This window comes from Polypterus senegalus, chromosome 2 (genome assembly GCF_016835505.1).
Source record: "Polypterus senegalus isolate Bchr_013 chromosome 2, ASM1683550v1, whole genome shotgun sequence".
Taxonomy (NCBI): Eukaryota; Metazoa; Chordata; class Cladistia; order Polypteriformes; family Polypteridae; genus Polypterus; species Polypterus senegalus.
Window position 1 is genome coordinate 280219099 of NC_053155.1, and position 13861 is coordinate 280232959.

Sequence of the window (13861 nt, forward strand, 5' to 3'; positions counted from 1 at the left end):
TCTCATCATTATACGCAGTAGCAAATGAAAGATGCAGTTTTTCCCAATATGGAGTTTTGACATTTGAACACTGGTTTAAAGTAACCAAGTCTGTTCAGATGGTATGGGCGTCTGACTTTGATGAACACAATGAAATTATAGAATTGAATAGTACACTTTAATCAATTGAATTTTTATTGATGCTATTTAATCTGTGTGGTTAAATTTCACTTTTTAAAGGAGTTCAGCATTTTTCAAGTCAAATTAAATTTTTCTCTTGATATATAGTAACGTGCCACATGAAGTTATGTTCTGATGTGAACATTTTTTCAAAGATTAAATATATATATTTATCAAGACTGTTCTTGTGGTTTAATATGGTGTCCAAAAAGCATCAGTTCAACCGGGAAAAAAAAAACCTTAAAAACTATTTGTACATTTTTTAGCTAAGAATGTTATCAATTATTAATTTGTGGCTTGAGAATACACACAGTGTAAAATGGCATATGTATGCCGTTTTTGAAAAAAATAAATAAAGAAAAAGATATAGTGTGAGATTCAGCTGTTTTAAAAATACACCAGCTCTATGCTTCACCTAACTACATATCTCTCTCTGTGGCAACATTTCACGCCCAGAGGTACAATGGGGCATCACCCATCCCATGGGGCTTCGCACCCCATAAAAATATAATGTAAAACTTTATATAGCACTCTGTGACTGTGACACCTATAATGCTAAAGCTGGCATGACATTTTATAATAAAAAATTCCATTCATGTGCAAAAATATGACACACCCTTCAACATAGATTAATGTATGTGGCAAGAGAAGGGATGGTGGAAGTGAGCATGTTTGTGAACTGAATTAAAGAAAAAAGGTCACTCATACACTGTATACATGTGGTAAACTTAATAAAGATCAAGGCATTTGCCAAGGATGCCCATTTTTCGCTTATCTCATTTTGGTAATTATGCAAATTTTCCTGTTACAAATGAAATAGTAAAATTATGGGCCTATCTATTGCAGATAGAACTACCTTTATCAATCAGTTAGCAGCTGTTTTCAAAAGACAGGTTCTAAATTTTAAATCTGAGTAATTACATTTTAGTGGCCTCTGGTCTGTGTTTAGCATTACCAAATGCAATCTTTTTCCTATTAAACATGTATGGAATTAACAACTTCAAACAGATGTTAAGAACAAAGGTAATTATACTGGTATCATGATGGATATGACAGATGGATAAATATGATATGGAATTTGAACATTTTTATATTTAAATTCTTTGAGTATCAGATCATACTTTGCTAATCTAAATGCTTAGAGTTTTCTGCAACTAACTTCACCTATAAAATAAAATGGATACAATCATTTTCAAAGAATTCCTCCTCCCAATTATGTCTTTAATTATGTTGGAATTTTTTTGCCCAGATGTAATTATGATACTAAAACTGTCATCTTTTCATAAGCAAATGTTTTTCTGCTGGTCTTTGCTGTACAAACATACTCAATGGAACAATTAAGAATACAAATTTTAAAACTAAATAATAAGTTGGCTTGGCAGAGGTGTGTTATAATTTTGTTGTATAATAATGATGAGCATTTAAAAATCATGAGGTGGTATCTATCATACATAAGACTGAATATAAGTTCTGGTAAATGGAAAATTAGCTTAGCAGTACAATGTTTATGCTGTAATAACAATGGAGAAACATGATGGCACCTATCTTGGGAATGTCACTATATGTCAATTATTTTGATTAATTTAATAAAAGTTGGAGTATATCTTATTTATATTTGAAAATTGAAGCTTGTAGTGCTTGCTTGATATTATGGTTAGAAAATATGTTCATACCAGCAAATTACAAATCAAAATGTGTTCTCTTAGTCTTTAATTTATACATTAGTTACTGCCTTTATTATATGTTGCTTGTATCCTAAAGTACTGTTCATACTATATATTGATTATATTAATTAAGAAATATTTATTTAAAAACACTCTTTGCACATTTGCTGCACAGACCATACAAATAAGGGTATAATAGATACAATCCAATGTCACTTGCTAGAATGGGAATGGATAAATATATGCTGTTATTTGGAGTAGGCAAATGTATGCATTTTAGAAACAGAGAATATTAGGAATACTGGTTTACACCTATGTAGCTACCTAATGGAGCAGTTTGCCTTAACTTACTGATCTTGAACTATTATTACACTTATCTGAAGAACTGATTGAAAACAGCCTGCCCTATCAAGCAAGTGAGTTTTAAACTGACAACCAGAAAAGGCAGTCATAGTATAGCCCAGTACTTGTGAAATGGATCAATGAGCAACCTGTGCAGTTTTAAAAGGGAAATGTAACACTTCTATCATTATCAAACACAAAATAAAGAGAAACAGATGTAGATTAACAACAGATTACAACATGAACAATCTCTATCTCACCCCTTTCTCTGATGCAATCTCCCACAGTTTCCATCTTTTATATCCCTTCCTTTCTGATGCAATCTTCCACAATTTCCCATATATATCAATTTTGATCCGAATCTGCATGGTTACATCTAGCTATGATGCAGACTGACACGCCCAGACAAGTACTTGCCATTCGCACCTTCCACTGGCCAGACAAAACGAAACTTCAGACCGCATTTAGGCTGCAGGCCTAGAGTAAATATATTTTTTCCCATCATGGAGTCTATGATTTGTGAAACGGAGAAATGCTTCTTGAAATGCAGCTGCTAAATAATGATGGGTATACAAGTACTAAATCCATCAAGGAGTCACCTCCTAAAACAGAAAACTGTGTAACCATGCTCTATTGCATGGTTTAGCTCTATTTCTTAATCTACCTTTTCAATTTATTTTTATTGTGAGTCAACATGATAAAAATGCATAATGTTCAGTGACTGGCATTGTAGACTTAGAATAAAAATAATAAGCAAAATTATAGTCAGGATTATAAAGAATGCCACTGGCTTTAACTCTTTCAGGGTGGATGTTAACTTTTGTCAAAAGGAGGGGTTGACAGTGGTAATCAACTGTAAACGGTGACAAAACCTGCTGTTATGTTTTAGTTTCTTTGCTAGAAGATTTTCTGCACTCATGTGAGTAGTGAGGAGCAAGCAATGGAAAAAATAGCATTGACATTTGGCAAGAGATCAAAGCAAAGGTGTAAAGCAAAATACTCTGTGGATGATGTTTTACATATTATCGCTGAAATGGAATTGTTGGATTCTGATTTTGATAAAGTGATCAAAAACAAATGTGAGGCACATACATCAGCTGATATGTCCCCAGCTGACTGTGGTGCTGAACAGATTCGTGCAGCTGGCATTCCTATGGCACCATTCATCTGGGAGGACTAGCCACTTACAATGAGAACAGGTACAAACCAGATTGTAATGTCTGCAACCGTTGCTGTCACTCCTGCCCCCCTGCCACACGAAGACAGACAGGCAGTCAGCCTGCCATGAATTCCTGTTGAACTGGTGACCACAACATGCAGCAGCAGACATTTTATGTAGATTTCTGTGTGAAACCATTGCTTTCTTTGTTTGTATTTTTGTACAAAAAATATTTAGTCCTCAAAGAGTTAACCTGTCAGTAGTTTTTAAGGCTAAACAAACCAGAAATGGAGAAAAAAATACAAACCTGTTCATTAAGAGCTGATGTGGATATTATGGGATTAGTAATGACCTGAAGGTGGTCTAGGAATTTGATATAAAATGCAGTGTAACCAGTTCAGATTTATTGTTATATCTAGAAAGTACAACAAAACTCTTGCTTCTGTGGACTATGTACGACATAACAATACAGAATCTACAGTCGAAAAGTAGCCATTGACACATCCCCAACCCCACCGGTTTCGTGGTTCATGATTTCAGAGAGGCAAAACTATTTATCTAATGGCACTACAATGTTTAACACACAACTTGGAGTATTTCGCACACAGTGTGTACCAAATTCCATGTGGAGAACAGAGAAACGAGCATGGAATGAAGCGAGCAAGCAATGCATGAAGAGCACAAAGCTGGAAGGTGACATGCTTAAGGCAGACCCAACAATATAAATTATAAATTATATTAGTATATAAAAAAATTAAAATAAATAGCTAGTTTTCTTTCCCTAATGCTGATCTGCATCCATGATTATACCATGATGAAGTCGGGAGGAACATACAAAGTGGAATATGAATGTATATGAAAGACAGTTTAAGGGAAAAATAAAAAATAATCTGAGTAAACCTCTGATGTTAAATCACTGCATATGATTGTGTTGGCATTGTATATAAAAATATAGTCACAATGGTTTGACAGCAGATGACAACTTAAATGATTTCACAGCATACTGACGGCTTTTCTGCTATATTAGATACTGGAAACACTTTTGTACCCAGAATCATTTGTTACAAGCCATGACAGAATAAAACTGTGACAAAAACGAACCAAAGGCACAACAGTAGGAAACTATGCAGCCTTAAGCTATGACAAGGCTACAGCCAATTGGTGATTGGTGGTGTACCTGTGGAAAATTTTAAAACTTTACCCATGACAGCTACTGTGAGTAGACAAGAAAAATACTACCAATAATTTGTGATAAAATGTATCACTTGCAGATGCCTTTTTGTCACAAACATGTCTTACCAAAGTGGAAGGCATGTTTTATTAAGTCAAAATCTTTGCTGCTTCAAAGTGAACATTTTATGGCTTTAGTTTTCACATTTGGACTTGTGCCCCTTGGAAACCAATTAAAACTTTGGGAACATGTATGATATTTTTTAAAAATCTATAAAAAAAACACTTTACTTTAGAACACAATTTCATGTGGCAAATGAATATATATTTTGATTGTGAAGAAATAACTTCACAAATATCAAACTTCTACTTTAACTCACTGCCCCGAGAAGGTGAAAACAACGGAATAGTTTCCATATAAAGGATGCAAACAAGTGAATTGAAATAAGAACCAGGATTTGAGCAGATAGTGCCTGTTAGATTAATCTTCAATATGGGAAGCTAATTCATAATGTACAGTACATCTGCACTCAAAAGTGTATTATTTTGTGATGGACATATGCAGCAGTTAAAATATAAAGCTAAAAAAAGCAAACAATTAAGAAGAATAAGCAAAGTGATGGTCATGATTTTAAAGCCTGCCATTGGCTTTAATCAGTCAGTTGCTTTTAAGGCTACATGTTCAATGCTGCAGATGGAATTAATGTTTAAAAAAAACAGAAGTGGAGAAAAATAAAACATATTCATTAACATATGATGAGGGCATTATGGAATAATTCTAAATTTAAAATCAGAAAAGTTGGATTTGATATTTAAATGCTTGTACTGGAAACCCTACAAAAATTGTTATGGTGTTATTGGTATTCAGTTTAGAGACATACATTTTTTCCTCTGGGTGTATCATTTATTTGATATTTTTTTGTCTATAGTCATATAACATTTTAATACTGTACTGCACACATACAATATTATGTGTGGGGGGAAACAGATAATACAAACATATGATAACCAAGTCCTAAACAATAGGTGTTCACAAGAGACATACCCTGATCATATTAAAAGAAAACTAATCATCAGTATTATTTGCTTTAGCATGTTAAAGCAATACTTTGTTTCTCTGCATTAAGTCCTTCACTATTTATATTGTATAACACAATGGCTGATTTAATCAGCAGAAAGCCTTTACACAATGGCAAAAGATATCAATTTCCAGGTGATACAATTAAGTAAGGCTTTTATAAAGCTTTGACTGGAAACATAACTTACCCTTAAGTTATATAATTATCAGCACAAAAAGAGTACATCAACTTCAACAACTAAGCAAAGCAAACAGAATATTATACAGAAAGTATAAATATTAAAAAAAAAATGGAGAACACATACTGAAGGACTTTCCTGATATTGTTCATTCTGAGGTCAATTATCTGAAGGCTGTCATCACGAGAACAGCTGAGAAGATGCATATGATCAAGACTTAGATCTAATGATGTTACTCTTCCTAGAACAGAAATCTCTTTCATACAGCTTGCTGCCCTGAGAATGTACAAAGGAAAAAAAGAATAAAAGAATTTTTATAAAGGCCCAACAATCACCAGAAAAAGTGACCAGAATTGTAAAAATCTCAAAACGCTTTACATTTTGTATCATTTATTTTATTTCTGCACATTTTTTCATCTCTTTGTACAAAATGAAGATACTTCTGTCTATCCGCCCATTGTCTGAAGCAGCTCGACCTTATCCCGAAGGAATTGGGCATAACATGGAAACCAATTTAGTAAAGGATTACTTTATTCACTTGCACTTGTAAAATTGACAATGTTGAACTGCTTTTGAAAGTGATTTATCTCGAAAGCATTTTTCAATTAAAAATGTCTTTATTTTGAGTATTTTAAACACAAAATAATTACATTTTCCTAAAATAGTTTAAAATCCTGAAATATAAAAATAAAATAAAATTAGAATTTAAACAATTATTATGTTTTTAATAAGAAGAAATAAATATCCTAAAAGGAAAACACATAGTATACTATACATTGGAATACCTTTTAATAATTTTATTTTACGGTTTGTCAGAATGGGGATGAGTAGCGGATTCATCAGGCAAGACCACAATGAGACATCAATGTTTACAACAGGATTATAACAGAAAATAATTTACAACAATATGGCTCTATGTGTCAGACAATGCTGCACACATATTTATTAATGATTATAACAAAACTTACATTGTCAAGAAAGACTATCTTCTAAAGATTCTTATTTTTTGTTGACACCCAATGGCAGTACACAATAATAAACTCTTTATGTCAACAATTTTGTTATTTTGTAATGCTTTTTAAAACACTTAATCCTAGCTGGAACTTCATACCACTATGTTAAATATCTTCCCTGCTAATTACCAAACAAGCTATAATCTAACATGTAATTTTCACTCTGTTGCTAGTTAGTTGCCAATAAAAAAGCACACATAATGTATAGATCTGACTGTAATTTGGCTGTGACAAGGATTGTCTGTATGCACATGAAGACTGAAGTAGAGACCTGTGTTCCTGCAAAAACCTACTTAATTTTATTAATGTTGGTATAAAGTTAGTGGAGAAATAAGGAAATATATAAGGAATAAGAAGTGATGCCAAAAGAAGTTGATAATTTAGAAACCATGTCTCAGTTAAATCCAATGTCTTGATTTTACTCTCAAGATTTTACAGATTTTAGTCTCTGTTCTCAATACAGTGTGCTAAGTAACCCAAGAACTTATTAGACTTCTTCATTAATTCTGTACATCATGTGGCACTGATTAATAAAGAATCTACTAAATTTCCTCAGTTTTCTTCATAAAGTAAACTTTCATCTGTTAAGTATTTGCCCAACTTTGAATTTTTTATCTACTTACATGGATTTCTTTTAAATAAATGTTTAAAATTCAATCTTTAAAGGGTTTTTTATATATATATATATAATGGCTGTCAAATGAAATGTCACTGTTTGAATATAGTTCAACTTATTTTAAATGAGTCTTAGCTAAAGCTGACATTTGACAGTAAAAGTACGGTTGTAAATTTATCCACACTAATTTTGGCAACAACTTACTCCATATACACTGTCCAAAGCTGCAGCATTTTGCAGATATTCTTGCATTACATTTTCATGATTAGCCATTTTGTAATTTTGAATGGTTAGCCTGCTATCTTTTGTAAGAGACACCCAGCAGTCCAGCCCAGCCAGGACACCCAAGAAGTGGAAGGATGGAGGATTGCAGCTTTTTTAGGACATTGCTTCCCCCAGAACGCTAGATGGCAGCTTCCCTGGATTCCCACAGGACACTATGGGACTTGGAGTTCTGTATCTCAGCCCCGTTTTGTATCATGGGAGCTGCCAAGGGGGTGCAATAGAAGAACCATGGGACATTAGGTGTCCACCTGACCCAGAAGTGCTGACAGATCACGTGGGTGGAAAAACAGAGGCACTTCTGGACAATATAAAAGGATCAGACCGACTTCACAGGAATGAGCCAGAGTAGGGTGGATGGTGGACAAAGTTTGTTGACAGGAATGGAGGAAAAAGAAAGGGAGAGAGTAAGAAATAATCCATTGTGTGCTTTTTGCCTGTTTACTTGAGGCTGTGGTGGTGGAGAGCATTGTATAGAGTTTCATTAAATAAATAAGCTCTTGGTGCTTTTAACTCGTCCTCAGTGTCTGTGTGTTGGGTTTGAGGAGCGATAGTGCCTTCTATTGATCTATACATAAAAAATCATTTTGTTCACACTAAGGAAATAATTTTGGTGATTTAGAAATTCCTCCCACTCACCGTATTTTACTGTAATCTGCAAACATAACCAGTTTGCTAGTAATGTTCTATCTTGATCATTTATGTAAATTTGAAAGAGCAGTGATCTTAGCACTTGTGCTACTTGTAGTATAACCTCGTTCATAAAATGTGCTTCACACCATAATTTGTTGCCCTTTTCATTTAATGGTTCTTTTAGTTTGATGGCCAGCCTTTAACAGTATAACTTATAAAAACCTTTTTGTAAACTAAAATGTTCAGCTACCAGGTCCTTATAAAAAAATAAGCACAATCACTTTTTTAATATAATTTGGACACCATTCGCTAGATTATCGTGGTTACGAATTTCCCTATAATGCGACGTTATCTCTCTTTCTCTTTTTAATCTCAAAAGTTAATTTAATTCTTCATTGATGTTCCTTGTTGTTATTTGAAGAGATACAACTTTTCCACAGAGAATGACTTTAAAAAATGAAGAAATGAAAGCATTAGATTTTTTTCCATTTCTGCTCAACTTTTGTCTTGATATATAAGATTTAAGCCCAGTTTGTTTCATTAAGATTTTACTATATCTGCTCAAAATTTGTCCTGGCATAATTAAATTTAAAAGTTTCCATTTTTTATAGACCTGCTTAGCCTCAGCATTATGAAACTTATTATACTGTAATTGTTCTTTGTTCGGCTGCTCTCGTTAGGGGTTGCCACAGCGGATCATCTTCTTCCATATCTTTCTGTCCTCTGCATCTTGTTCTGTTATACCTATCACCTGCATGTCCTCTCTCACCACATCCATAAACCTTCGCTAAGGCCTTCCTCTTTTCCTCTTCCCTGGCAGCTCTATTCTTAGCATCCTCTTAGCATCCCAATATACCCAGCATCTCTCCTCTGCACATGTCCAAACTTATGCAATCTCGCCTCTCTGACTTTGTCTCCCAACCGTCCAACTTGAGCTGACTCTCCAATGCACTCATTTCTAATCCTATCCATCCCATCACACCCAATGCAAATCTTAGTATCTTTAACTCTGCCACCTCCAGCCCTGTCTCCGGCTTTCTGGTCAGTGCCACCATCTCCAAACAATATAACATAGCTGGTCTCACTACCGTCCTGTAGACCTTCCCTTTCCCTCTTGCTGATACCCGTCTGAAACAAACTACTCCTGATACTCTTCTCCACCCATTCCACCCTGCCTGCACTCTCTATTTCACCTCTCTTCCACAATCCCCATTACTCTGTACTGTTGATCCCAAATATTTAAAGTCATCCACCTTATCCAACTCTACTCCCTGCATCCTCACTATTCCACTGACCTCCCTCTCATTTACACACATGTATCCTGTCTTGTTCCTACTGACCTTCAATCCTCTCCTCCCTAGAGCATATTTCCACCTCTCCAGGGTCTCCTCAACCTGCTCCCTACTATCACTACAGATCACAATGTCATCAGCAAACATCATAGTCCACGGGGACTCCTGTCTAATCTCGTATGCCAACCTGTCCATCACCACTGCAAATAAGAAAGGGCTCAGTGCCGATCACTGATGTAATCCAACCTCCAACTTGAATGCATCCATCACTCCTACCGCAAACCTCACCACTGTCACACTTCCCTTGTACATATCCTGTACAACTCTTACATACTTCTCTGCCACTCCCGACTTCCTCATACAATACCACAGCTCCTCTCGAGGCACCCGGTCATATGCTTTCTCCAGGTCCACAAAGACACACTGCAATTCCTTCTGGCTCCATCAACATACTCAGAGCAAACATCGCATCTGTGGTGCTCTTTCTTGGCATGAAATCATACTGCTGCTCACTAATCATCACCTTACTTCTTAACCTAGCTTCCACTACTCTTTCCCATAACTTCATGCTGTGGCTCATTAATTTTATTCCCCTGTAGTTACTGCAGTCCTGCATATCCCCCCTTATTCTTAAATATTGGTACCAGTACACTTCTTCTCCATTCCTCAGGCATCCTCTCACTTTCCAAGATTCTATTAAACAATCTGGTTAAAAACTCCACTGCCATTTCTCCTAAACATCTCCATGCTTCCATAGGTATGTCATCTGGGCCAACACCTTTTCCATTTTTCATCCTCTTTAAAGCTGTCCTTACTTCCTCCTTGCTAATCCGTTGCACTTCCTGATTCACTATCTCGACATCATCCAAACTCTTCTCTCTCTTGTTCTCTTCATTCATCAGCCTCTCAAAGTACTCTTTCCATCTGCTCAACACATTCTCCTCACTTGTGAGTATGTTTCCATCTTTATCCTTTATCACCCTAACCTGCTGCACATCTTTCCCAGCTCGGTCCATAGCCAATCGGTACAGGTCCATTTTTTCCTCCTTAGTGTCCAACCTCTCATACAACTCATCATACACCTTTTCTTTAGCCTTCGCCACCTCTCTCTGCACCTTATCACTCTTGTCTACTTTCTGCATCTCTCTGACTATCACACTTCTTCTTTGCTGTGCTCTTCCTCTGTATACTCTCCTGTATTTCCTCATTCCACCGCCAGGTTTCCTTTTCCTCCTTCCCCTTTCCAGATGTCACGCCAAGCACCCTTCTTGCTGTCACCCTTACTACATCTGCTGTAGTTTCCCAGCTGTCTGGTGATTCTTCACTGCCATCCAGTGCCTGTCTCACCTCCTCCCTAAACTCAACCTTGCAGTCTTCCTTTTTCAACTTCTACCATTTGATCCCTGGCTTTGCCCTCACTCTCTTCCTCTTCTTGATCTCCAACATCATCCTACAGACCACCATCCTATGCTGCTTAACTACAATTTCCCCTGCCACAACTATCCTCTGACCTTCTTCATTCCTCTCCTTGACACCATACCTACCCATCACCTCCTTGTCTCCACTGTTCCCTTCACCTACATGCCCACTGAAATCCGCTCCAATCACCACTTTCTGTCCCTTAGGTACACTGTTCATCACTTCATCCAACTCACTCCAAAAGTCTTCTTTCTCACCCATTGCACACCCAATTTGCGGTGCATATGCACTAACAACATTCATCATCACACCGCCAATTTCCAGCTTCATAATCACTACTCTGCCTGACACTTTTTTATACTTATTATACTGTGATTACTAAAACTAAATGGTTCAATTACCCTCACACTCTGTATTCTGTCTTGATTATTAGAAACTATTGTACCCACACACACATGCTTTCCCTATCACTCATTTTTTTAAATTAATTTTTTTAAAATTAAATGGTTAAAGCACATAAAAAATTACATCTATTGACTTATGCTACTAGGGTCTACTATTTTCACATTTAGGGAAAAGTAAGTTTCCCATTATTACAACATCTCAATGTTAGTAGTTTTGATATTATTATAAAGTTATATAAAGTTGTTAGGGAGTCAAAACCACGCATCCAGTATCATGCCCCTACATTGCAGCCTTTTTATTTTAACACAAATGTCCTCACTAAGATTTTGCTTATCTCCCAAATGAAGTAGACTCATGGTCAAATTCTACCTAAACTTAAATATCCACTACAGCTACCTTATAGATAGATCTTGCTTAAAAATGAATATTATTATAAACTTGTTCCCTTTCCTTTACATTGCCCTATATATAAGTCCGGCTCATTTTCTTCATCTTTAATACAAATATCATTATGATTGCTAATTTTACTCTGTTACTAATTCAAATTTTTGCTATCCCTTGCTACTTACTAACTTCGGAGTTCTTTTTTATGTTCCATTTGCTATTATTGTCTGATACATTTGTTTGATCAATTTTGTACTAAATTAAAAAAAAAACTCTAATGCATTAATATAATTTGTAATAACATTACTATTATGAAACAACATTAACAGTACTTTTAAATTGTTAATGTTTTGCAGTAAAAGTATTTTGGCTTTAAACCCTGATGACTCAAATATAAACATGTTACATACTTCAATAAGGTCTGATGCATTATATTATTTACTAGCAAAATACCCGCGCTTCGCAGCGGAGAAGTAGTGTGTTAAAGAAGCAATGAAAAGAAAAGGAAACATTTTGAAAATAACGTAACCTGATTGTCAATGTAATTGTTTTGTCACTGTTGTGAGTGATGAGTGTTGTTGTCATATATATATATATTTACACACACACACATAAACATATATATATATATACATATACACATATATACATACATATATATCTACATATATACACACACATATATACACACATATACATACACACACATATATACACACAAATACATATATATATATATATATATATATATATATATATATATATATATACATATATACACACACACATATATAAACATATATATACATATACATACATATCTACATATATACACACACAGCTATTTCAGATCAGTGCAATACGCTGTTTGTTAAAACGGTTGACTCCGCTCTTACGTGCAATAACAAATCAAATCATTCAGTTGTCTTTGCTCATATGTCATTTTAGAGCTGGACGCCTGGCTTCTTTTTGGCCACAGGTTCGTTTCTGTTTGCTGTGAGGTTCTGTGTTGTGGAGATTCTCAGGATGGATTGCAGGTGCTCATCAGTGAGGCAACTCCTGTGTGCTGTTTTGTTAGTCTTTATCACTGAGAAGAGCTTCTCACACAGATATGTGCTACCAAACATGCACAAGGTTCGAGCCGCATGTAGACGGACTTTTTGTTCATCAAAGTCACCAAAGCGTGCAAACTCAGTGCGCAGTGCGCAGTTTATCAGCAAAGTGCGATTTGGGAACACCGTAGTGACGACTTGGTTTAACAGTACTTGGCAACAGGGAAAGTGGGGCAAGGTGAACTGGTGCATTTGTGTCTCCCATAAAAGCAGCTTCACTTGAAATCACTTTGTGATTGTGCACGGGTTAAAACGTCCGCTGAAGTGTCAGATTCTTATTTAATTATGCTGTTTTCTGTATCTTCTGAATTGCATTCAGGTTACCCTGATGCAAGGCAGCTGAAGCGCTGCATTATGGGATCTGTAGTTTATTGTGTTACCAGCGCTTCATATACCCGGCTTTAATAACAATAATACAGTATATAAAATGATCTCGGGCGGATATAATTACACGCGGGCGGATGTGGCCCACGCCCTTGAGTTTGACACATATGGACTAAATAGAACTTGAAAAGATATGTTTTTCAAATGTGATCGCGCAATTCAGATAGAGTTGACGCAAGACTACAGCCTGCATGCCTCAATGAGTCATCCTCCCTCGCTCTTACTTTTTACCGCTCATCTAATGAATACACTGAGTATGGCTTTACCAAAACAATCATTGATGGCGAATAAAGTATCCATTATTCGAGTATGTAGAGCGGGATATATATATATATACATATATATATATACCCGCGTCGCAGCGGAGAAGTAGTGTGTTAAAAAAGGTAGAAAAAGAAAAGGGAACATTTTAAAAATAACGTAACATGACTGTCAATATACAGTATTTGTTTTGTGAGTGTTACTGAGTGTTGCTGTCATCAAGGATTTGATTATCATTATTTCTTTCAATCAGGTTCATATTTGTAGGATGTGTTGTGTTCAAGTTACATTCCGTGTTTGTCAATCGTT

At 35.6% G+C, this 13861-nt stretch overlaps 1 protein-coding gene across 3 annotated transcripts in view; it reads right to left on the bottom strand.

The window, feature by feature from the left end:
• Positions 1-13861, bottom strand: part of LOC120523929 (protein Atg16l2-like) — a 202292-nt gene that overhangs the window by 60610 nt on the left and 127821 nt on the right. For all 3 annotated transcript variants that reach the window (XM_039745640.1, XM_039745639.1, XM_039745641.1), the window contains one exon: positions 5878-6027. In XM_039745640.1, coding sequence (XP_039601574.1) covers positions 5878-6027 — 150 coding nt within the window. The remainder of the gene's footprint in view (positions 1-5877; positions 6028-13861) is intronic.